Here is a 27,191-nt window from a genome sequence, read left to right on the forward strand (position 1 = left end):
TTATTAATAATAAAATATTAGGTATTTATTATTTTGATTGTCCTATCATTTATTTTTCACCTATAAATAGATTATATGTTGGATCATGTTTTTCACGATAAACACACAACAGCTTTCTCAAATTTGGTCGTAATAGTGATATACTGATATGGCTAAATTAGGTGCCACAATCCAGTCACTTTATTGTTTCATAATCATACTGATGTTGCTGGGGGAAGGAGTCTCAGCAAGTCGAGAAAAATTATTTACTTCTATGGAACAAGAAAATAAGGGAATAGGTGGTGGAGCTTCTACATTGTTAAGGGGTTGGTCAGGTAATAATAAAGGTGCATTCGGTAGTGTTCTAATTAAGGGAGCAGTAACCCCACCATCAGGACCAAGCCATCGCCATAATCCAATTCCACCGACCACACCTGGCAAGCCACCATTTTAATAATACAATAAGCCCTTGATGCATCAAATCAAAGCAAAGCTATAGCTAATACTAAATAATGGACATGCATCGTATATTGTATATGAGGGCTTATTAATAATTAATTATATATATACGTATCTAATTTATTTATATTCCTCCTTTCTATACGTATGCATTAATATATGAACAATGCTAGGGGGACAGCAATTTTTGTAATTGTTAGCCATCAACTAACTATCAATGATGATTTGATGGTGTGGGATTGGTATGAGATTTCATCCAATGACTCACCTTTTTCTGCTGGTTACATGCTGGCCAAAATTCAATAGAATTGCTGGCCTCCTAGACTTTTCCTTAATATATCTTATATAGAACAGATACGACTTCAAAATTATCCACTATGTAAACGATTAAGAAACATTTTTTTTCCATCGTTATAAGAGTTCTTTCATTATTTATTTTCAACTAGATGATGATAAGCAAAATTCTAAAAAATTAAATTATTCTTAAGTGTTTATAGAATAAATAATTTGTTCTCTCTAATCAGAATAAAAAATTTTTGTAACCTTACAATAATAAAATTTATGTGTTTCATTTTTATATTGTATTATTATTTGAGTTTAATAGCGCAAAATTTAAGTATTACACGAGATAAAATCCAATAACTTTTAAAATAGAATGCAACTATAAAAAGAAGAAAGAATTTCTGAAAAAATTATTATTATTGTTACCATTAATTATTATTTTATTTTCTCATGACCAGGCAACTTAGTTCCTTAATTACGAAATAACTTCACTGCTTTCTTAAGGTGTTATATTGATTTTAACCAAATCAAAGTAGAAATATTAAAACAATAAAATGGCCCATGCAGGTTTCGAACCTACGACCTTCGCGTTATTAGCACGACGCTCTAACCAACTGAGCTAATAGGCCAGGTGTATGTTAATTATCAATACATCTATTGTGTTTCATGTAGACAGTTTTTTTTGTTTTAAATCATAAGCTATCAACTTAGAGTAAAAATTTATTTCTTTTATATTTTAAAGGCATACATAAATTTTTGGGCAAAACACATAAATAAACTAAAGTTAGTCTAATACTACGTGATTCACCCAAATTAAAAAATGTTATATTAATCTCTCAAACCATATTTCTATATAAATCGAATTGGTGATATTCGAATTATATGGGAATGTTATTATTATTTTTTTTTTTGCATAAATCGAATTGAACTTCAATTCGATTTACTAAAGGAAGCAGTACATCGAACGTAACTGATTCGAATTACATGGCACAACGATAATTAATTGGAAGTTTGTGTTCTTAGTAAATCTAATGAGACAAGTTCAATTTATAAACAAAAATGATCAGAATAAATCGAAACAAAGTTAAATTAGTATAAACTATATGCACAAATCGATTTATCACGACATATATAAGTGGATGTAAGTTAATTTCATTTATTATGGTCCAAACGTATATAAAAAGTACATTTACTAATACCATAATGAATATAATAAACAGTACATTCAATAATAAATTAAAATAATAATTATAAATATTTTTTATAAATTATTAAAAAATCTCATTATAAATTATAAATAATTATAAAATTTAAGATTTAGGATTTAGTCTTCAATATTTAAAATTAGTGAAATATTTGTCAAAAATATTATATTTTATTGATTAGTTGGCATTATTAAATTTATTGACCATGATAATATTCAAATTATTAATTATTGTTATATTTAATAATTATTTTATTTAATAATTATTAATTATCATTATAATTAATAAATATTAAATAAGATAAATTTAATAAAGTTAAATTTAGAATTAAACAAGTTTTTTTGGTAAAGTTATAAAATTAAATTTTTAATGATTTGTTGAGCATTTATTAAAATAAAAAATTTAAAATTTTTATTAATAACAATCTTAACATGTATTTTTAGAAGTTAGAATTTATAATAACTAAATTTAAAATTAATTAATATTTTACCAAAATTAAATGCTAAATAGAATAAAAATATTTTTATATGAAAATCAATCAATGATATGAATATTATTGTGGTCAATAGATTTAATAATGCTAACTGATTAATAAAATATAATATTTTTGACAAATATTTCACTAATTTTAAATATTAAAGACTAAATTCTAAATCTTAAATTTGATAATTATTTTTAATTTATAATGAGAGTTTTTAATAATTTATAGAAAATATTTATAATTATTATTTTTTTAATTTATTATTGAATGTACATATTAGGAATAAATATATTAGCCTATTAGGTATATACTAAAATATTTATAATTTATTCTTTAATATGAGGGATTGAGAATAAACACAGTCATCAAAATTAATTATTAACATAAAATATATATTAAAATATAAAATACACATTAAAAATAAATTAAAATATATATTTATATATAAATATATGATGACTAATTTTAATATGTAAATATCATTCTTGAATTGAGAAATATAGTGACAAAAAAAAAAAAAAAATGCACCCTGTTGTGTTCCTTTAATTTATACTACTTAAATTGCCAACCAACGTTCGGTTTGTCATAACTTTTCTTCTTGATGAAAGGTGTTATTACACCTATATTCTAAAAAGTTTCAATAATTAAATTTAACAACAATAACAACGCCTTAGCTTTTATATCTGATCTCAATTATGTTTAAAACAATAATTGAAGGTGTCTGGTTGTTTCAAGAGGCAGAAAGACTATCAATAATTTGGATGTAGAAGTTCCAAGATTGACTTGTTTTGGTGATTGGTTCTTGGCCAAATGGGTGTTCCTCAACATACTTTGGGACATTTTCCACATTTACCAATTCGCCTATATATTCTCGAAGGTCACCACCAGCACCTGCCATGCATAAATCACAATTTTTGGATCAATCAAATTAGGTAAACACTTTTGTCAATTAGATATTATGTATAGAAATACGAAATAATCACATTACATTTATAATTAAAATTTTTTAATGATATAATAAAATTAAATTTATCTTTATAAAAAAAACATAAATAAAAGTATAAAAATATAAGAGTAAAATCCCTTTTCGACTCCTATTCTTTTTTAATTTAGACAATTCACACTTTAACGATTGAAAAATGACAATTCATCATTTATTCTTCCTTTTCATTAGACGCATAAACTTTTTTTTGTGAGAATTTTCGGTAAAAGATGACAGAAGATAGATGCTTACATGTGACCTAATTTATATGACATGGTCTTTATCAATTACACGTGAATGATAACTATTTTATTGAGATTGTTTAACTCCTACGTAATTATGAAAATAATGTTCCAATTAAATGGTTATCATCTCTCTACAATGTTGTTTTAATGATTGTATAGACGATAAACAATCCCAATCAAATGGTTATCTTCCATGTAAGACAGGTAAAGACAAGATCATACAAGTTAACGTCACTTGTAAGTAATTTCTGTCACATTTTGTCAGGAATTTTTATAAAAGACAACTCATGCATCTAACAAAAAAAATAAAAAAAAAAATTGTTATTTTCAATCACTAAGATATGTGTTGTTTAAATTGAAAAAAATAAGAGTAAAAAAAATGATTTTACTCAATATATATATATATATATATATATATATATATATATATATATATATATATATATATATATTTATGATTTTAAAAATCAGAGACAATAATATAATTGGCATGAAATGTAAGAGTATTTGGAAAATAAGAAAAAAGAAATTTAAATTGTCTCTGTCTCAATATTATTTTAAAGTAATTTCCATGCATTAAGATAGAGGGTCAAGATATGAAACATATTTCTAGGACAAACTTTTAAGCAAAGAAAAGAACTAAAAGATCAAGTATATGTAAGTGTGAACAAAATTAAGAAATGTCTTGCCAAGCCTCAAAGGCCAAAGCCTATATATTATTTATTAATTGAATAAATTACTATTTTTGAAAAAAAAATCTGAATATCGATAATTCAAATAATAAAATATATAAATTAACTTGATATAGTTAAAAAAAAAACTTAATATTCATTAACTTGTATAATTTTGTCAAACAAATCTAAATTTTTTTATGGATATTAAATTTGTTCATTTTTCCACTTTAAAATTATCTAAAATCTTTTATATATAGTAAAATATAAAAAATAACAATTTATCCTTTATAAATCATTGTATAAAAAAAGAATGGTATGTATTTACAAAAATATATATACCATACCTAATGAATTGTCACTCTTATTCTTGTAAGTGAATGTATGAGGAAAGAGTGTAGTGTATGGCTGAAAAAATTGAACAAAAGTTTCAAATGTTAAATCAGATTTTGACATTATTATAATAATATTGATGATAAAGAAAGTCTGCTTAATTATAAAGAGTTTGTTTAATTACAGGATTAAGCAATGCTTTGTAGGGAGAATCATCCAATAATAATGTATTTGATTCATTGTAATATCCTTTATCCCAAGGAAGATTAGGGAACTGCTTATCCCAAACTTTCTTCATATCCTTAAACTGCAGCTCCTTGTGACTATCTTCAAATGTTTTGAAGCTTGTTCCAGTACAATGAGAATAGTCCTGAATAAATAAGAATATGTTAGTTGAGAGTCGTTAGATGATAATTTAGTTTAACCTGTCGACTTATTTAACGATTCTTATCTGTCAACTTCACGTGAAATTAACTGTACTTGAGTTTTTACTTTATAATTTACATTCCTAAATAATTAATAAGAAATAGTTTTTTATGTTGTTTTTTGTGATCATGGAAATTCATTCAAAAAATAAATATATAATTTTGATTTATAAGAGTTAATATAATTATTTCTAACTATCTATTATTTATTTAAATTTAATTTCTAATAAAAATGCTATTTGCACATCTAAATTGATGTCTATTTTAAACATCTTTTAAATTTAACAGTGAAAAATAATAGATTAAAATAAAAAAATTTTACAATAATCAATGAAATAACATAAAATATAATTGGTATCTAAATATTTGCAACTTTTTTGGGTAGGAATTGGGAAAGTGAGAAGATAAGATCAACAAGTATGTACCCAACAGAACAACAACTTGTTTTTCATTTCTCCCATCAGATACTCAACAATTGGTTCAACATTTCTCCTACAAAAAAAAAAAAAAAATCAGAAGTTTACACTTTATACTGCATCTTCTTGCTTGTTAAAATATAATATTTTTTAAACAGGAAACAAGACACAAATTATATTAAGTTACACGTTTTTCGTCTCAAAATAAATGCTTTAAAAAAAAAAAGAACTCTTACATTAAAAAAGTTATTGTGCTAGGTGAGATAATATTTAATTTATTAATTGAACAATATAGTTGAAGATCATTTACCTTGATCTTGAAGACCATATACTAACTTCAAATCTCTCAAAGCAGAATTTAAGAAAATCCAGATAAAAAGGCCTCTTGAATACTGAAGATAAAGCAAAAATTATTAATCAGAAAAAATATGAATTAGTATTCATTATTTAATTAAAATTGTAGAATAACACTAATCTTATTATTATGTCACCTGCTACCCCTCTAATAATTGTATCTGGATTTTGATCATTTGGAGGAGGATAAACCAAATCCACAAGCAATCCATTAATATCAAGAACAAGAAGCTTTTTTTTCAAAATTCCAACTTTGCCCCCAACACAAGAACAAATTCTCAAGATTTCTGAACTGGCCTCTTCATTAGAGGAAAATTCTTTGTCACTTTTTATTTCATCTTCACATTCTTTTGGAGAATCACAATCTGTATTGTTGCTTTGTGCTGCATGGCATCCCATCTTATTTATCACTTTATCCACCTGAATCTGCAAATAAAATTTTAGCCAAAATATTTTTCTGTTTTTTATTTTTTAAATTTTGTAAAAAAGAAAAAAAAAGTAAGCACAAAGAAAATCATTTTTATTTTAAATTTTTTCATTTCACAAAATTATGAAATTAAAAAGAAATAATTTAAAAAAAAAACACACACCTTGGTCACTAAGAAAGAACCGGAGATTTCTAGGAACAGAGGGAGACTATAATTGTGATATCAAATAAAGTACCCTGCAAATAAATGTAAGCAACAAAAAGATTCAAAAAAGGGTAACAAGTTACATAATACAAGTTATCTATATAAATAAAATATGAATACTGTTCAATGTTTTAATTTAAAGCAGAGCAGGACTTAGTCTCCAGCCTGCACTCAACTAAATAATAATAATCAATGAAGACCAAATAAAAATTAATAATAATAATAATCAATGCTTTCAATCTTAAGCTTCCAGCTATAATATAATTATTTGGGTGGAATTACCTACTCCGTATATGAAAGTCAACTTAAAATACCAAAGTCTTTATAATCTTATGGTTAAAATTGTTGGCACTTGTTTATTTCTAGTGCTTGTTTGTTAAGGCGTGAGAAACATTAACTAACATTAATTATTTGACTTTAGTCACAGGGTTGTTATATCTTATAAGGTAATGGTCCTATCAGCACTGTAAATTGAAGAAGTTGTATTCAGATAAGTTTATGATTTCCAAATTTGATTTTGTTAGACGGCTTAAGTTATTAGGAGAGATGATTAAGAGTATAATTTTAAATTTTTTATGACAAATTTTTTTTATAAAATTTAATTTTTATTATTTCGAGTTCTTAAATACAATACAATTTTAACATAAAATACGAATAAAATCATCTATAATCTATTTTTCAAACTTTAGAAGAAAAGACTTATTTAAGATGGATGATATTTATTATAAATTTCAGAAAAAAGTAAAAAGTGTTTACTATTGGAATAATAAAATTAAAAGTAAAAATCACCTTGATTTATTGAGAAGATTGTGTTTCGTTATTTTAGCGACGGTTTAAAATTATTACTAAATATAGCAAAAAATTGTAACTACAACTAATAATATAACGACAGTTTGAAATACAATAAAAAATCACTCCAGTAAAATATTGTAAATTAACGACAATTTGATACTTCTAAAATCATCACAATTTACAACCACTGAAAAAAAAAAACATCACAAAAGTGCTGTTTGTTGCGGTGGATTCAAAGTTTGAATTATTTTATTCTCTAAATTAAAGTGAAGCCATTAGACGATGAAGCATTGCTCACAGTTTATATATTCTTCGACTCAAACTTTAGTTCAAACCATAAATAAATAAACAAATAAAATAAAATAAAAATAAATAGATAAAAATACACGTGAAATAGTTTGGAATCGATAAAAGTACATACCAAAAATTCGTAAATATCAAAGTACATATCAAATGTTGTTTTTGATAGATAAAACATAAAAGTATAATACCGTTAATAATTAAGAGCTTTATATTTACAAATCTTTGCTCATAAATTAAGAGCGGCATAAATTAAGATCATAAGAAAATTAAAGTCCAAAAATAAAAAAGAAAAACAAAGATTTCCAAATAACTTAGAATTACTCAAATAAAATTAGATGAGGAAAAACCAGAAATATATAAGATATATATTGAAGAATAATCGAAGATAAGGGAAAAATAAATTAGAGCAGATAATTAAATGGAATAGATTAGAGTGTGAAAGAATTACTAGGAGCGTATGAACACTTCGAACACGCCCAGTAGGTAAGCTTATTAAGCAAGACTCATATATATATAGTTGCAAAAAGTTGCAACTTCTTACGGATTTATATATCCATATGTATGAGAACACAAATGATGTGGAATCCAAAAAATAATAATAATAAAGAATTAATAAAAACCATAAATTGAAATTCAACTTAAACGACTAAACGAGAATCACATTACCTTTCATTTATTTAATATATTCTGTAAAAAAATTATTTATAAAATTTAAGTTTTTCAACTTGTGTTGTAAAATAGACTTAAGTTATAAATTATCCTTAAGATGAGTGTAATTAGAATTTTAAAAAATTTTTTTTTTAAAGAAAGAACTCAACACAATACAGTGGAGTAGACAAACAAAATTAACAACCAACTTAAAAGAAACATAATAACATTAAAAAAGTTCATTTATTATTTTCGACATTGTCATTAACAACTAAGGGAGTCTACACCTCTCCACTTATTATGACTCAACACAGTCATGTGAGTGACTTTAAATATTATAATGCATGTATCTAATTCTAAATATTATTTTAGAGTTTCACTCTCTCTCTCTCTGTATATATATGAATTTCGTGTACCAAAAATTCTAAAATATAATATCATTGTCATCGTGACTCATGCAAGGTAGGTCTTTATTTAATACAAAAAACATAATAATTAATTAAAAAATTAGTAAAATTTATTATTTTTTATTAATATTTTTAATTATTAATTTAATTTTTTTTAATTTATTAATTTAATAATATACTTTTTTAGTTCATATTTTTATATATTACTGATTAATTACTAATTAAAATTAATAAATTCTATTAAACTTGTAGTATCCACTTTTGACATAATTCAAATTAAAATAATGGCAAGAAGTTGCAGCAACATTGCATCCACGAACCATGATTGTGGAAAGTGCCAAACCATACGTAGCTCAGTAGCATATTTCGGATTAAGCAAATCACCAACTTTTTTATAATTAAAATTTAAAAATTGTCCACTAGTTTTATTTTAAAATATTATAATAAACTCTATTCATTAGAGTTAGAAATTTTAAATTGATTATTTCACTGAGATCATGATAATACTTTTAGACTAATTAATGACAAAAAAAAAACGAAATTTAACATTAAAATAACATAATATTTACATAAGTCTAAACAACTTTTTTTTTTTTAAATTATTTTACAAGTAAAATTTCTATAAAACAGATGAGTTACGTGAACACTACTCCACGGTGCCATGAAGATACCATGATGCCTCCAAGAAACCACACAAATGACAACGCAACATGATCTACACACTACACACCAAGAAAAAGATGCATGGGAAGCTGTATAGTAATTGCAGACTTATTAGAATATGTGGTTTTGTTCTATACTTATTATTTAATTTAGGGTTTTGTGTTACTAGATTCGTTTTATAAATCGTTCCTTCGATGTTAGATTCTGGTAAATCAGCCTCAACTAATTTTTCAAATTTAATATATAACATTTGTATTTGAGTTTGTTGATAAATCAAAAACTATATATTTAATTCGTCAACTATATATATTTAAAATTGAACTAAATTATCAAATATTAATACAGATTATTTATAAAAATATTTGTAATTTTTTTTAATATTTGATTATCAATATATTGATAAAATATATTCTTAAATTCTTCATATATTATTGTAAAAAAATAACAATATCACATAAATTTTCGTATAAAAAACTGACCCTCAAATATTTATTAGAAAAAATTTGATTATTATAATATGTTTTTGGTTTAATTATTTTGTTAGTTCTTATAGTTTTGTGAAATTTTTAATTAGGTCTCTATATTTTTTTTTTTTTAATTGGGTCCCTGCATCAAATTTTTTTTTCAATTAGGTCCCTCTTAGTAATAATTGGCTTAATTGTATAGAGATCCAACTAAAAAAATTGGTGCAGAAACTCAAATAAAAGAAAAAAAATGTAAGAACTCAATTAAAAAAAAATTAGTGCAAAAACTCAATTAAAAAAAAAATATAAAGATCTAATTAAAAATTTTACAAAACTATAAAATCAACTGAGTAATTAAACCTATATTTTTAAAGTAACACATCTTTCTATTTCTATATTATTACACTCTAAAGAAAATAAAACACTTTCATATTCACTCTCGACGTAAATGAGAAATCCTTTCTTTCTTTTATAATACTCCAATTATATTTTTAAATAAAAAAAATACAATACGTTTTTTGTGTATTGTCAATATATCCTCTCTGTGTTATACTATTGTCAATACTCTCCCGAATATTGTGGTATTAATATTAAAATAATAAAAAATATTATTTATACACTAAAATTAATTATTAAAATTAGTTATTAATATATTTGTATATTAATTATTTTATTGGTCTCTATAGTTTCGAAAATTTTTTAATTAGATCCCTATACTTTTTTTTCCTTTTAATTGGGTTCTTGCAATAATTTTTTTTTAATTAGATTTCTTTTAACAGTAATTGGCTTAATTTTATAGGGACCCCACTAAAAAGAATGATATAGAGATCCAAATAAAAAAGAGAAAAAAAATATAGAGACTTAATTAAAAAAAATTGGTATAAAAACTCAATTTAAAAAAAATATAAGAACCTAATTAAAAATTTTACAAAATTATAGGAACTAATAAAATAATGAAACTTTTAATTTATTTTCAATGTATATTTATATTTTAATATATATTTTATATTAATAGCTAACTTTAGTGACTAATTTTAATATACATATAATATTACTCTAAAATAATACAATATGCTTATTTTTTTAATTATTTTTGGATAACTTTAAAAAAAATTCTGCAAAAACAATTTGCCTACGAATGGTCCTGCCTCCATATATATTTTCGAGAAACACCAACATCTAATAATAAAAAATTACGCGCGCCAAAGTTTTGTCAATATGTTAAAAAAAATTATACTATATTTATATTAAAATTAGTCTCTAAAATTAACTACTAATATAAAATACATATTAAAATATAAATATATATTAAAAATAAATTAAAAAATAAATTAAACTATATATATTTATACATACATTAATAACTAATTTAATGACTAATTTTAATATACAAATAACTTTTTTTTCTTTAAAAAAAAAAACGCCTAAAACTGAAGCGTGGTTATAATAGAGCGAAATGACTGAGAATTTCTCAAAAGGAAAAATAATGTCCACTAAGTGTAAAGACGAAACAGGTAGGAACAAACACAATGTAAATTGTTTTCTATTTATCCAAATCTATTAATATTTTTAGTTTCATTAGTGTTTTTAATTAAGTGCTAAAAGATAAAGATTTTTCTTCTATTTCTTTCTTTAGAGAAATTCTTTAAAAATAGCACGAAAAAAACACAAAAAAATAGGACATATATATAATATAAAAATTAAATTCTGTAAAAATAATATAAAACACAAACACAAAAACCTTTGAAAAAAAAAAAGACAACAAGTTTTAACAAAAGAAACACTTTCAAAATAACACGCAATTTTATAATAACTCAAATTATCATTTTAAATTTGATTAGCTAAATAAAGGCTTGTGTCATCGCCAACTTGGAATAATACTATAGGAAAGTTATCAGGTGTACCTAAGAACATTGGTGTTCCAATTGTTTTAACCGTTGATTTTAATTAATATATATTATAGGGTAAAAAACCTTAATAAGCCACAATAAGAATGGTGTAACGTAAATACGCCAAACTGAAAATTGTTTCAGCAATAAGCCAGACGCTATTTTTATGTAATTCGAACCAGGGTGGTTCGAACTAGAAACATGAATAAATCGAACCAGGGTGGTTCGAATTAGGGAAGTGGAGATTTCAACGTAATTCGAACCGAGGTGGTTCGAACTCCAATCCCATGTAATTCGAACTAGGGTAGTTCGAACTACAGCCAAGTGTGCAATGCATGTAATTCGAACCAAGCTGGTTCGAATTACCCTTGGAGCGCTCCTTCATAAATCGAACCAAGGTGGTTCGAATTATGGGTGATTCGGCTATATAAGGAGTTCGAATCACCCTCATTCGAACTATTATTCCTCCCCCCTACCCCACAAAATCTCAGAGAAAACGACCCAGATTCTCTCCGAATAATACCTGAACGGAATACTCTGCTCATGGGGGACGATCCGGCACGGTTATATCGCTTGGACGGAGTCGCTCATATAGCCGGGGTCATCAACGAGGAGGTTAGTACGGAAATATTTTTTATTCTAGCGGTATTTGTGCCTTAGTGGTTTTGCATGTGGGTTAGATGGTGGTTTATGTTAGTGGTTTATGTTAGTGGTTTATGTAGGTGGTTTATGTTAGTGGTTTATGTTAGTGGTTTAAGTTAGCGGTTTAAGTTAGTGGTTTATGCTAGTGGTTTAAGTTAGTGGTTTCTGTTGGTGGTTTATGTTGGTGGTTTATGTTAGCGGTTTTTGCGAGTGGTTTATGCAAACGGTTTATGTTAGTGGTTTAGGGTAGGTGGTTTTCGTTAGTGGTTTTATGTTGGTGATTTGTTTGACTTTTTTTATGGTAGTTGTTTCACCCTAGCTCTTTTACGTAAACCGGTTTAGTTAAGCTGTTTCTTGTTAGTGGATCTCGTTAGGCTGGTTTATTTTAGCGGTTTAGTTGTGCGGTCTATGGATTTGTTTTCCAGTTGCTTATCTTTCATGTAATGTTATGCGGTTTTATTTAGCAGAATGGTATGTTGATGATTTATCGTGCTGCTTATGGTTGTGGTTGGTTTTTAAGCTGGTTCTAACTATGCGGTTCATTTTGTGCGCAGCCCCAACGATGCATTAGGAGCATGCGGCGGCAGCAGGGCATGCGACTTGATGACAGATACGTTCCGTACTTGCAGATGGCAGGTCTATACCATCTTGCAAGGCTGAACGACCGATGGTTCCGGCTAGACGAGGCCCTTGTCAGTGCATTCGTAGAGCGATGGCGTCCCGAGACGCACACGTTCCATATGCCGTTCGGAGAGTGCACCATCACACTCCAGGACGTGGCATACCAGCTGGGTTTGCCAGTGGACGGCCGTTACGTGAGCGGGTGCTTGTCAGAGTTCCATATATACATCGAGGGTGGCCGTCCAGCCTGGGTCTGGTTCCAGGAGTTGCTCGGAGTTATACCTCCTCCCAGTCAGGTTCAGAAGTACGCAGTGAACTGCAGCTGGTTTCAGGAGACTTTCGGTGAGTGCCCTGAGGATGCAGATGATGAGACTATGCGCCGATATGCCCGTGCGTACATCATGATGTTGTTGGGCACGCAGCTGTTTGCAGACAAGTCAGGGAACCGGATTCACATCAGATGGCTTCCGTACGTAGCGAGGCTGGAGGAGCTGGGTACCTACAGCTGGGGTTCTGCCGCACTGGCTTGGTTGTACTGGTGCATGTGCCGAGTGGCGAACAGACATGTCGTCAAGTTAGCGGGCCCGCTTCAGCTACTTCAGTCTTGGATCTTTTGGTGCTTTCCTCGGTTTAGGCCTGCAGGATATGAGGAGTTGAGCTGGCCGTTGGCCTCGAGGTACTATACTAGGCCTTCTCTATTTCAATTTGACATACATAACTGCGTAGTCATTAATATTCTATTGCATAATTTGAACACATATTTCAGTAGATGTAACACATGTGTATGGTGCAGATGGTCAGGTTACAACCCTTCCGGGAGCGAGAAGGGTCCTAGAGTGCAGATGTGGAGGCTCAGGATAGACCGGTTACAGGATAGGGAGGTGAGTATGCTAGTTAACAAGTGTGCTTTTATAGTCAAGCTTTTCTAGTTGTGTGCTACAGTTGCCCTGACAAGGGTGAGTTCCTTTTGCAGTTTATATGGATGCCGTACAGTAGTCCCGACGTACTTCAGGTTGTGCATCCAGAGGTTTTGGAGCCTCGGCATATGGCGTTGTGGCGCTCTGTCACCGCGCTGATCTACTTTGCTGTGATAGAGTGGCATCAGATAGATCGTGTTCTTCCGCAGTTTGGTGGGGTTCAGCCCCCTCCGCATCCCGCCCTGAACATTGACTTTTTGATGTCCAAGGACGGTAGAGGCGGCGATCGATGGTTCCCGTCTACTTTGCAGAAGTGGCATCTCCTTTGGGACTCTCGTCAGGACTGTGTGCTGAGGTTCGATGTTGTTGCCGACTCCGGACCGTCGCATGCGTTCCTTGACTGGTGGAGTCAGCATGGGAAGAGGTTCTTGTCTCCGGAGACGCAGTTGGAGGATCCTAGAGCAGTTCCTATTCCAGTTGAGGCCTCACAGCGGGGTCCGGAGCGAGGTTCTTGTCTCGGTCTTCGCATACGCCGCGTTCACTAGTAGCCTCCTAGCGTCTTTGCCCTTGAAGGTTAGGGCAAAATTAGCCGCTACGTGTCGTATGCAGAATGCACGGTACGCAGATGGCGGTAACCAACCGCCGTCAGGGGCCTCAAGCGCAGCCTTGATGCCGTTGTGCCTGTCCGATATAACCAGCAGACCGGGCTGCGGGGTCACGTGCTGTCGAAGGTGTGAGAGAAAGAATGTCCAGGATTTCGCATTCTCACCCTCTACTAGTGCGAATGCGACAGGTAGAATGTTGGAGTTCCCGTCCTGTGCAATCGCGATGAGCAACGTCCCCCCATACTTCCCATACAGATGTGTGCCGTCAATGCTGACTAGCGGCTTGCAATGACGGAATGCCTCGATGCACGGCGGGAATGTCCAGAAAAGCCTGTGGAAGTACGCTTGAGACTCGTCCACCTGTCCTCCAACTCGAACCGGGCTCGTCTTAAGGACCACAACACTATCAGGCATCGTCAGCTGCACACCTAACACCCAACTAGGCAGGTCGTTGTAGGACTCATCCCAGTCACCGTAGATGAGGGCAATAGATTTCTGCTTCGCCATCCAAACCCTCCGGTAAGTCGGCCTAAAACCAAAGTGCGCTGCCGTGGCGTTCAGGAGCACCTTTATGCTCACGGATGCATCGGCCCTAACCATTGGCATAATGAACGCCGAAATCACATGATAATCCAAACTCCTGTGGTCACTCGAGATGGATGTGGCCAGGCAAGTGTGAGGTCCATTGTACCGTTTGACCTCCCAAATGCCCTTGCGCTTCCGGAGACTCAGTCGAATCAACCATGTGCACCCATTCCCAAACTCGGAACACTTGCCCACATACCGGCGGTGATCGGACTCCACCACCTTGTACTGTACCCCTCGCCGGATGCTGTAAGTCTTCACACTTAAAAGGGCCTCATCTTTATCCTGGAATTGCTAACCAACCTGGAACTCTGTCAGACCAGTAGTCCCTTCCGCATCTCTAGCTCCGAATCCAACAGCGTGCCCTAAAACCCCCTCATGTCTCATGGCGTCCAAGTCCAACGAGGAAAAATGTGGTGGATACTGCTGTGTGCCAGAGCTAGAACCACCTACCTCCAATGCAGGCCCAGTCGCTCCAATATCATCAGCGCTGTCATCGTCAATCATATCCGGCTCGACGTCATCCTCCTCTTCATCACCCAAAAAACCGTCTCCAACGCCAACAGGTGCAACTCCCACTAAAGCGTTCGGCAAATTTTCCCTTTCCACTACCTCGTCGCCTTCGGTGCCATTGAGGTCAACAGCAAAAGACGGGGAGGCGACAGGTTGGACCACTGGTTCGTACACAGGGACGGAGGAGGAAGCAACGGCAGGCCGGGAACTAGAACCTGCTGGATTCGCTATAGTGTTCGTATTCCTGTTCGAACCGCCGGAGCTGGATACAACATCAACCAGCCGTGCCAACAACTCCGGTGTCCTCACTTCTGGAAACTGCCGCCGACAAAGAAACATTACTTGCAAGTCCACATCATTATTAATCGTGAAGCAATCATACTTCACGGTATTCTGTAGCACCGTGACTGGAATGCGATAGAAAAATTTCTTTACCCGCTTCGCACCATCCAGATCGAGCTTCATTAGTACAGCGCTAACAAGGTCATCATAACTCGTCGTAGATGTTACGACAATACATAGAGGATTCTTATCTGTGAACTTTACTCCGAAACGAGTTTTTCTATTAACAGATCCTCTGTGGTGCACCAAAACCACAAAACTCTCCTCACTAGCCATCTTACTCCCTCTAATGAGACTAACTCACGTTTGGAACCATATATATACAGCTCAGTCTCACACTAATTCGAACCGGTCTGGTTCGAACTATGATTTGTGTAATTCGAACTAGCCCGGTTCGAATTACACGGAAAGCGTCTCTCTCTATAATTCGAACCAGCGTGGTTCGAATTACGTTCATTCTTAATTCGAACCAAGCTGGTTCGATTTATTACCAACCAAAAAAACCTAATTCGAACTCACCTAGTTCGATTTACTAACAATTAGAGTTCGAACCAACCTGGTTCGAATTATATAAAAATACGATCTGGCTTATTGCTGAAACGATTTTTGCTTTGGCGTATTTACGTAATTTTTTGAGTCAGTTGGCTTATTATGGTTTTTTACCCTATATTATATATATTTTTTATAATTTAGATCAACGGTTAAAACAACTGGAACACCGATGTTTCCGGTACACTTGATAACCTTCCAATACTATAATAGAGAGAATAACAACACACATAAGTCATAACCAGCGAGCAAGCATATTCCACTACTTAATTTCCATTTCCTCGTTATCTTTCACCTGCATCGAAACTATCGCAGGAACTTGAATTCTCGATTTCTTAGGCCATTTTTAGTAGAGAATTCATCACAATTTCTGTTTATAATTTATCTGTTATAAATATAACTTTATGTCAGTTTTTATATCATAAACAGTAAATAGGAATTCAAAACATCTCTCTTTTTTCTATTAGAAAGAACTAACTTTAGTCTTTGTTGTGATCCCACTTAATTAATTAATTAAAATACTTGAAATTAATGTAATTAATTTTTTTGAATAATGTGTAATTTAAATTTATAAATTTAAAAATAATACACTATTAAAAGATATTAATATTAAATAAATTCATCTACAACAATAATACACAATATATAATTCGGGATTACACTAATTTGTAAAATTACTTAATAAAAAGAAAAACATAATTAAACTCTATAGTTGACGACAAGCATTGTGAAATTGACATATGTGTTCAATCAAGTCCTCTTTCAATTGTCTATGATGCTGCCTATTTTGAAGTTGGGCATTTCTTTGGAGAAATTGATGGTATGGTGCAAAATCTTCTTCTCCCAGCTGAGGTTGTGATAAGCCATTTTTGACATCATCATACTCTAAGCCTTGAGCAAAATTTTCTACATAAGTGTCTCTTTCATCCTCAACAATCATATTATGCAATATAATACAAGCTCTCATTATGTTGGCAAGCTTCTTCTTTTCCCAAAAATGAGCTGGACCACGTATAATTGCAAAGCGTGCTTGCAACACTCCGAATGCTCGCTCCACATCTTTTCTTTTCCCTTCTTGGTATTGTGCAAATAACTTGCGTTTCTCCCCTTGTGGCTTTGAGATTGATTTGACAAATGTGGCCCATTCAAGATAAATACCCATCTGCTAAATAGTATCCCATAGTATAATTATTAGCATTAATAGTATAATTTACCGCCGGAGCACGATCATTTAGAATATCATCAAACACTGGACAACGATCTTTGATATCGTAATTTGAACCAGAAACTCTAAAGAACGCATGCCATATCCAAAGGTTTGAAGATGCTACAATCTCAAGTACTATGGTTGCAACCCCACGATAACCACTCATGTACATACCTTTCTACGCCTTTGGACAATTTTTCCATTACCAATACATGCAGTCAATGCTACCCAACATGACAGGGAAGCCACGACCCTCCTCCATTTGTAGCAGGCGTCGTATGTCATTTGGATTGGGTTTTCGTAAGTATTCATCCTCGAACACTGAAATGACACCTTCAACAAATTTTTTCAAGCATTCAATTGTAGTGCTCTCGCCTATGCGCACATAATCATCAACATCATCAGCTGCATGCTACGCCATATGCTAACATCCGTATCGCAGCAGTACATTTTTGGAATGGTGACAACCCTCTTCTTCTAGTTGCATCATCCCTCTGTTGAAAATACGGATAGACGTTTGAGAGAGCGTCTATTATCCAAAGGAACACATGTCTTCTCATTTGAAATCTCCGTCAGAAAATGTCAGCATTATACACCGGTTCATCTGCAAAGTAATCTTGGAAAAGGCGATCATGTCCTGCTTCTCGATCTCTATTGATCTATCTACGAGTAGTTGAGATAGAGCTTCTATCGATATCTTCTTCTTCTGAATCTTCGAGTAAACACTCATCGATCCAATTATCTATGAGTGTGTTATCTTGCTGTCTTCTTTTACCATACAAAGTCTCATTAAACATATCATCAAAATTTCTAGCCATACCTAGAATGTAATTTTTAGTTCTCTTTCGAGGTGAGAAACAAGAGTTGAAGTGGAGTTGCGGAGTCATTGATAGTTGATATTTATAAGTGTGTCTACAATAAGTACCTTAACAGCTAGTTAACGGCTAGTTTTGCAACGGCCACTTTCATGAACAATAAGGGCACAATAATATTGACTAATTTAAAAAAGTACATCAGAAATAAATAAAACAAACTACATCACATAATAGTAATACGCAATAAAAATAAGAACATACTACATAACTCTACGAATACAAGGAACCATTAAGTAAACCACTTGGCGATTATTTTCTCACATGCAATCTCATGAAAAGCTCGTCGTTTTTCACTCATTGTAGACATGTCAGGATTAAGTATTTGCATATCCATTTTCCTTTCCCTTTCCTTGGCCATCCTTTCCATTTCCCTTTCTTTTGCTTTTATCTCCATTTCTTTAATATACCTCTGAGTTTGTAATTCGTGTTCCTTCATTACCGCTTGAGCTTGTAATTCTTGTTCTTTCATTGCCGCTTGAATTTGTAACTCCTTCTCTTTGATTGCCATAATCTTTGCTTTATGTTCCCTCTCCTCTTCTCTTTTTTTTCCCTATCCATTAGTTCATTTTCTCTAACATTCTTAATATCTTTTATGAGAGATAATTTTTTAACAACCGATGAATTTTTTCGCTAAAATCTTCAGACATTTGTGCTTTTTCCTTACCTTTTCGCTTGCTCTTCTTTGATCCTTGTGGGCGAACGGGAGAGTCCACACCGGGTTCGTCAGCCAATGGTGTTTCTAGGTTTGATGAGGATGAGTATGCTCTAGTTGCACTAACTTTGGTTCTCTTTGAGCCGCCACTCTGTGTAGGTAGTTGGCTTCTCCATTTTTGCTCCAACCTAAGCATGTTCCAATGCCTCTCAAAAGTGAAAATTTTACCATAATTTGTGGAATAAAGTTTATAGGCCAACTCCTTTATATCATCAGCGTTCGAACCACTCCTTATGTTTCGACTAGCTTGATCGTAGCAACCAGCAAATTGTGCAACAATCTTGTTGATCTTATACCATCGTTTCTTACATGCAACTACCCCCTTGACATGTCGGAGTAAAATTTTACACAGTAGCTATGAATTCGACTCCAAAATATTTCCCCCTTTTGATCGGTACCAATTATAGGGTTAGTTGAAACATTCAACCATGCACTGATCAACATCTCATCCTCTTTCCAATGCCAGTGTTGAATACTATCTTGCCTCTGATCTTCAATATCATCATCGTTGAGGTCGATAGCATCTAATCCATGAGGATTGGCAAAATCTGAATATTGCGAATTTGGACTAGATTGTATAGGAGTCTGAGAGGATGGGTTAGAAGAACCACCAACACCAGATGAGTTATGTCTTGATGCACTGAATTGAGTTGAAAATGGCAAAAAAGTTGGAGTAACATTTCCAATAGAGGGATTAAATATGGATTAAATTGGAAAATGTGGTGTTTGTGAATTTTGATTTTGCGGTTGGAATATAGGAAATTGATTATTATAAGAAGCTTGAAAATTGAAATTAGAAAGATTTTGTGGATTTAGATTTTGAAATGTATTCGGTAGTGTGAAGTTTTGATTTGGGACTTGAGAGTTTGAGGTTTGAGATTGTTGGGTATTTAGAATTTGAGAAAAGTTTTGTAAGTAATTGAAGAAAGAGTTTAGTTGGTTTGGATCCATTTTTTCGAACAAAAAATAATATTAGCAGAACTTTGATTTTGTAAACTTGGAAGAAGATGAAGAAGAGTAGTAGAAAGTGTGAGAATATATAGAAGTGTATCTAAATGGTATATATAGAGTAACAAAATATTAATTTATTAATAATAAGGGTAACATAGTAACGGCTAATTTTACAACGGCTAGTTTTGCAATGGCTAATTTAATATAATAATATAAATTATTAATTAAATAAAAATTTAATTATTTAATCTAATTTATTTTAATTATTAATAAATTAATTACAATTTAATTATTATTTAAATAATTAATATAAATTATTAATTAAATAAAAATATAATTATTTAATATAATTATTTATTATAATATAATTAATTAAAATTTTATATAATTATTTATTTAAATAATAACTTACCATTTGACAAATTATTATTGGCCATCTCAAAATTTTCATTCATAGGGCCTGGTTCCTCTTAAAATCCGTGTGGAGACCTTCTTCTCATTTTCTCTGATGATAAGGGCCTCGCTGTGTCAGAAAAAATAGAATTAAGACTCATGCATTGGATTTGCTCTTATAATCGTCATAATAGCATATTCTTAATTTGTTAATCTCAAAGAAATTAAAGAATGTTCTATATTGTCTATGGACAACACTGCTTCAAATGATCTTATATATATTTTATAAGAGTAAATATTTTTTTGATCTCTGACTATTTGTTGAAAGACAAGGTAATTATTACAATTTTAAAATTTTTAACCGATTTTAAATTATTCAAATAAAAAATTTCTGTTATTAATTTAAACCGTTTTTAACAGATCAGTATGTCACTGTTTATAAAGACTATTTAAATAAAATTATAAAATACGAAAAAAGAAACTAATTCATTTAGTCTGATGGATTTTTATTAGTCTTGTTATATATTCAATTTTTTTTATAACTAGGTTGGCACAAAACCAACAAAAACTACTTTTCTTACACGCAGCGTATACATACGCGCTCTCCACTAATGCAAACATATTTTTTTTGTCTTCGTTCTTTCTTCTTCTTCGCATTCTTCCTTCTTTCTTTTCGCATTTTTCTTTCTTTTTCGTCGCGTTCCTTCTTCTTCTTCATGTGTTTTCTCTTTATCGTCGTTTTTTATTGTTATTGTTGTTGCTACATTTTTTATTTTCCTCCTTTTCTTCCTAGTAATTTTGCAGCATTTATTTTTCTCTTTTTTTGTTAATTTTATTCCTCTTAAGAGAGTGAAAGAAGAAGAATTATGAGAAAATGAAATAAGAAGAAGAAGATGAAGAAGAAGCACCATAATATGAGGAAGAGGAAGAGGAAGAGTTTTGAATTATGTAGAACTTATCAGAATAAAAATACACCAAAATTTCTTAATAAATACACATAAATTTCTTAGTTTTTTCTCTTCTTCTTCTTCTTCTTCTTCTTCTTCTTCTTCTTTCTTTCTTTCTTTCTTTCTTTCTTTTAGTTGAATGAATATAGGTCCATTCTCTTCCTAATAATTTTGCAGCATTATGTATTTCTTCTTCTTATTTATTTGATTTTTTGTTTTTATTCTTTTTAAGAGAGTAAAACAAGAAAAACTTGAGAATGTAAAATAAGAAGGAAAAGATGAATAAAAAAAGAAGATAATGATGAAAAAGAAGAAGAAGAAGCAGAATATGAGGAAGAGAAAGAGAGAGTTTCGAATTATGCAGAACTTATCAGAATAAAAATACACCAAAATTTCTTAACAAACACACATATATTTCTTAGTTTTTATATCGAAACTTTACTACAAAAGCATAAAAATATCTTATTTAATGCTGCATTTTTTCTTCTTCTTTTATTTATTTATTTCTTTTAGTTAAATGAATGTAGGTTTATTATTTTTATTCTTATTAAGAGAGTAAAACATCAAAAAGAAACTTGAGAAGGTAAAACAAGAAAGAAAAGAAAATAAGAAAAAAAGATGATGATGAAAAATAAGAAGAAGAAGTAGTAGAAGATGATGAGCAGGAAAAGAAAGAGTTTTAAATTATGCAAAACTTATCAAAATAAAAATACACCGAAATTTATATACACATAAATTTCTTAGTCTTTACACGAAAACTTTGTTACAAAAGCACAAAAATATATTTTTTAATGCTATATTTTTTTGGCGAGACCTAGAATAATTTATCATGGCCTAACGCAAGTAGTTATGAAATGATTAACACTTTAGTGTTGTGACATCTCATTAGCAAGTTAATGTGCTGGAATAATCGGATAAATTGTGTGTTTTTTGGTCGGGTTGTAGATTATATTCTCCCTTACCTTGAAGAAGGAAGGGTTGGACCCCTCATCGTTGTGTTAAATTTTGCATTATGCAGAATAAAAGACACCAAAATTTCTTAACAAATTCACATAAATTTTTTAGTTTTTACACCAAAATTACTTAATGATTGCGACACGCAAACTCGGTTCAAAACAAGACTAAATCATGAACAAAAACACATCCAGATTAATTTTGGATCAGACAACGTCATTAATATGACAAAAATTCAACGATAACAATAATAATAACGACGATAGCGATAAAGAAGATGACGATGACGAAATAATGATAATGATGATGATAATGATAGAGAAGAAGGAGGAGGAAAACAAATGAAAACAAAAAATTAAATGAAAAAAATGAAAGAAAAAGAGGAGAAGGTAGTGATGGTAGTAGTGACAACAAATATATCGGTTATACGTTTAGACATTATGTAGTTGTTATGATAGGCTCTGCTTGGTTGGTGTTTTTTGAACACAAAGACATAAATACAAATACACAAATAGACATAGACACAAATATACATAAATTTGTGTAACATGTTTAGTGATGATATATAAGACATAGTCATCTAATTCAAATGTCTATTTTATCTTAAATATAACTACCACTACCACCGTCATTATTTCTGAATTCTTCAACCACAACTAACTTTTCAACCTTCAATCCAAATGAATATCACCAATAAAATTTAATCATCAGTTTAACAATTGTCTTTTAATAACAAAAATTGATGCAAAATAAAAAAAATAGATCTGAAAAATAGTAAAAACAAAGAAGAAAGTGAGACTTGAGAGCAATGTAGAAAAGGCCAAGTTAAGAAAACAGCAGAAGCAAAAAAGAAAGTGATAGAGATGGATAAAAAAAAGTTGGCCTAGCTAGATCTGGAAAAAAATGTCTGAGAGAGGAGACGGACGAGAGAGAAGAAGAGCAGAGGCAACATCGCATCGGTGGCACTGGCGGTAGTGGCTCAGAGAGTAAAATCGCAGAAGCAAGGGTAGAACAATCAACCGAGAAGGAGAAGATGAAGATACAAGGGCATAGTGACAACAAAGGCAGTGGCGATGGCGGTGACGGTCGCAAATGAAGCAGTGACGGAGAGAGGCAGTGTTAGAAGAAGAGGGAGGAAGGAGGAGGGAAGATGGAGAAGGGAAATCTGGAAAGAGGAAGAGGGAAAAAATGTAAACAAAAATCTATGTCTATGTCTAAGATTAGTGTCTCAGCTGAGAAGAGAGACACCAAATACATGTATTTCATGTATGCTTGTGTACCACCGTGTCTATTAAAATTTGTGTTTCATCAAACAAATAGTGGACGTATGTCAATAGATATGGACACTAAACAAACGCTGCCATATTTTCCATGATTCTTGCATACTAATGCAAATCTCCAAAGATTGTTTCTCGAATATTTTTGGGATCAAAATTGATTATGACTTCAGTTTATGGGTTTGAACCTAGTACAAAATAGTTATATAATTGGTTCATCTTTTTTTTGTCAGAATAACGAATTGGATAACTCCAACCATTAGTGCCATTCACACACACAACACTAAGAATTTTCATCTACTTAGCCTTAGCTGAATCTTGAACTTGAATACACATATTGCAAGACAAAAATAATCACTATTAGATGAAAGCCTTGCTGCATCGGCCTGCCTATTTTTTGTTAGAGTTTGGGCCAAGCAGAGTCTAATCCAAAGACAAACGGGAAACATACATAACAAATGGGCCTAAATGGGGCGGGTTAGTGCATTTGACACCAGGACAAAAATATGTAAAATGTAATTAATTTGGGTTGGTCAAGTGGTCAGCTCACTCATTTGTTTAAACAAGTGTCGGGATTTTGAATGTAGACCCTTAAATGGAGCTCAGATCTGTGACAGATTAGTCATTATCCTGTCAGGTCAGGTACCGTGGGGCAAAAAACTAGAGTTAATACTCAAAGTGGTTCTTGAACTTGCAATTAAGCCTCAAAGTCGTCCCTAAACTAACATTAACCCCAATATTGTCCCTGAATTTAACAAAAGTGACTCACGATTGTCCTTGAAGCATTTTCTGGGAATATACCTTAACGACGTGATGACGTGTATGGAGAGACGCCATGCTGGATAGGTAACGACTATATGACGTGGCTGTTATCGCTATTTAACTCAATTTAATCCCTAAAGTGGTTTATAACCTAATTCTCAATTTGAGTTCCAAATAGTTGTGTCCACCATTAGAAACCACTCTCTTTCTTCTTCTCTGCTCTCCTTCTTATCTACCGTTGTTAAGCGTGGTTTGAATGGGTCATGATGGGTGGAGGCAGCAACCTTGCTGGTAGCTCTAGTAACTGATGATCCAAGGGAAGCTGTGGGAGAAGAACCACCAGAAGTAGTTACGAACAACTTCTAGATAGGTGTGGGTGTGGTAGCCGACCCGTCCTCACATGGTCAGGAACAGAGTTGACTCCAGGAAGACTATTTTATGGTTGTCCTAACTGTAATGTAGGTGATTTTTGTTAATGCATATAGCTGGTGTCGTTGCTCATTCAATTTGTATCATTTCTTCTCCATGGGCATGAAATGTGATTGCAAAGTGTTGGCAAGAGGTGATGTGGTCTCTTTATGTGGGCTAACAAAGTTCCAGATGAAGAAGAAGTAAATGGCAGAGATAATCCTATATTTGAAATAGAGGATTGGAGAATGAAATTTTTCTGAAAGATTGGAAGCTTGGAGTCTGAAGTTAGGGCTCTAAATGTAACACCCTACCCTTCATATTATCCTGCCCGAGTCATAAGTCAATGACAAGGTGGTATGACTCAAGGTGGAGTCGTAATATATACATAGTTAGAAGAAATTATTAAATGAAAAGCTTGAAAAGGAATTAAAGAAAATAGCAAGCGAAAACACACACGTATCGAATATAGCACATTCAGAAAGGCGGGATAAAATAAAAACTTAAAACTTAAAGTCACGACCTGTAAAGTTTAGGTCGACTAGGGTTACAGCAACAAAATAGTTGATAATAGTTCCTATCTCTCCCAAATATACATAAAAATCTCTATAAGTAAAATACAAAATAGAATTCAAACTAAACTTTGCCGTCTTCTAGACGAACTCCAGCTTATTGCGGAGTACCAGGACCTGTATCTGAAAAACAAAGAATACATACGGAATGAGAACCACAACCCATGAATTTTCAGTACGGTAAAAATGCCAAATATATACAATATAAGTTAAGAGGAACTCTCTAAGCAATCTTAAACTCCCATACATCAGTCGTTCCATCCTAGGTTCTCACTAATTCGTAATTAGGTAGCTATCATAGGGGATTCTAATCTACTTCACCTTTTTCAAAGTTCCACAATTCTCCAAACTCCAAACAGAACAACCCTAGATGTCAACTGACACCAGCATGAGAGACCTCTCAGATATTCAAACACAAGCAAGGCAAACAAGTAATACACAAGTAAATTCAGGTAACACAACTAGCACTTAGTCAAATAATATGTGCAGTTAAACAAGCCAAGACAAGTAGAAAACCCAAACAATTCAATCAAATGCAAATGATGTATGCCTGTCCTATGGCCAATGATATCATTTGTCAGTTATACAGTCAAACCCAACATGTTCGGTAGCTAACCCTGGATGGTCCCTGCATGCGCGCATCCCTGATATCATAATCATATATCAATATCATAGGGAAACATTCGGGAAAGTCTAAGTGCCCGACCACATCTTGCGACGGAGGGTCAACATTCCAACTGGGAGCAATTGGGACAAAATCACCATCCTTGCGTCTACTCCAGAAGCTCAAACATCAACTGAGAGCAAGCGGGATAAAACCACAATCTTTGCATCTACCCAGTATCTCAATTACCAAGTGGGAGCAAGCAAGAGAAAACCATAATTCCTTGCCTCTATCCCAGAGGTATCATTCTCAACCAGGAGCAAGTGGGGCGAACCACACCTTTGCATTTATCCTGGGAGCTCAAACCCTAACCTGAAGCAAGTGAAACAATGCCACTGCATCTACCCAGGTAGGTATATCTCAATCATAGTCAATTTCTTTATCAAATTCACCCTCAATCTCATTTCACTTCATTCAAAATCATATTCAAACTCAATCATTGTTATCTCTCATTATCTTAATCATGATCATCATCCTCAATCAATATCAATCATCATCATTTCTCCTTATCATAATCATCCTCATCATATCTCTCATTACATTTAATCTATCTTTCTCCAATTCATTGTCTCGTCTCATTAAATCTCATTTCTAGCTCCTCTATTACACCGGTTCTAGACTCATAACAGGGGTTTATAGAGGTTTAGAATGTTAGAAGAATGGTTGAGAAGTTAAAAATTTATTTTTAGCAAAACAGGGTGGTCATGTGTATGCCTTCTGCGTAAGCATGAGTTTCAAAATGGTATTGTCGCGTACGCAAACCATGTTTGCGTATGCGAGAGCACTTTGTAGAACCTGTTGTTCATGTACGCATGACATGTCGCATACACACAAATGCAGATTTTCAGAAAAGCTGCTATGATTCAGAAATTCAATTTTTCAATCCAAACTTTGAACTTTCATAGCTTTTTTGTAAAATCCCTACAATTTTTAAATAATTAGTCAATAAACTAATTATTAATCCAAGAAATTAGAAAATATAATTTTATAGTTTAATGAGATAGGATTAATTAAAATATGAATTTTGACACTAAATTTAAATAATTTGGCCAAAGATTAGGCCGA

At 31.8% G+C, this 27,191-nt stretch overlaps 3 protein-coding genes, 1 non-coding gene and 1 pseudogene across 5 annotated transcripts; all 5 read right to left on the reverse strand.

Moving 5' to 3' along the window:
* Window positions 1-1,275: 1,275 nt before the first annotated feature.
* On the reverse strand, window positions 1,276-1,349 carry TRNAI-AAU (transfer RNA isoleucine (anticodon AAU)). Its single transcript has one exon. It is a non-coding gene; the product is annotated as a tRNA-Ile (tRNA).
* Window positions 1,350-2,910: 1,561 nt separating this feature from the next.
* Window positions 2,911-8,069, reverse strand: LOC130955867 (uncharacterized). 2 transcript variants are annotated; one of them, XM_057882852.1, is made up of 8 exons: window positions 8,008-8,069; window positions 6,423-6,496; window positions 5,970-6,258; window positions 5,789-5,870; window positions 5,488-5,554; window positions 4,822-5,007; window positions 4,652-4,712; window positions 2,911-3,297 (listed from the first exon to the last, which is right to left on the reverse strand). In XM_057882852.1, the coding sequence occupies exons 3-8, from the start codon at window positions 6,229-6,231 to the stop codon at window positions 3,137-3,139; spliced, it is 819 nt and encodes a 272-aa protein (XP_057738835.1). In that variant the 5' UTR covers window positions 6,232-6,258; window positions 6,423-6,496; window positions 8,008-8,069; the 3' UTR covers window positions 2,911-3,136. The 2 variants fall into 2 exon arrangements, with proteins under 2 accessions (XP_057738835.1, XP_057738836.1); XM_057882853.1 differs by having other exon boundaries at window positions 5,970-6,289.
* A 6,282-nt stretch (window positions 8,070-14,351) lies between these two features.
* Window positions 14,352-16,131, reverse strand: LOC130957681 (uncharacterized). Its single transcript, XM_057884526.1, has 3 exons — window positions 15,304-16,131; window positions 14,432-15,255; window positions 14,352-14,376 (listed from the first exon to the last, which is right to left on the reverse strand). Exons 1-3 carry the CDS (start codon window positions 16,129-16,131, stop codon window positions 14,352-14,354), a joined length of 1,677 nt encoding a protein of 558 aa, XP_057740509.1.
* Window positions 16,132-17,110: 979 nt separating this feature from the next.
* LOC130957682 (uncharacterized) lies at window positions 17,111-18,994 on the reverse strand (annotated as a pseudogene).
* Window positions 18,995-19,076: 82 nt separating this feature from the next.
* Window positions 19,077-22,480, reverse strand: LOC130957683 (glutathione S-transferase T3-like). Its single transcript, XM_057884527.1, has 3 exons — window positions 22,452-22,480; window positions 19,619-19,838; window positions 19,077-19,520 (listed from the first exon to the last, which is right to left on the reverse strand). Exons 1-3 carry the CDS (start codon window positions 22,478-22,480, stop codon window positions 19,077-19,079), a joined length of 693 nt encoding a protein of 230 aa, XP_057740510.1.
* Window positions 22,481-27,191: the final 4,711 nt, after the last annotated feature.

Source organism: Arachis stenosperma, chromosome 10, assembly GCF_014773155.1.
Source record: "Arachis stenosperma cultivar V10309 chromosome 10, arast.V10309.gnm1.PFL2, whole genome shotgun sequence".
In the NCBI taxonomy this organism is placed as follows: domain Eukaryota; kingdom Viridiplantae; phylum Streptophyta; class Magnoliopsida; order Fabales; family Fabaceae; genus Arachis; species Arachis stenosperma.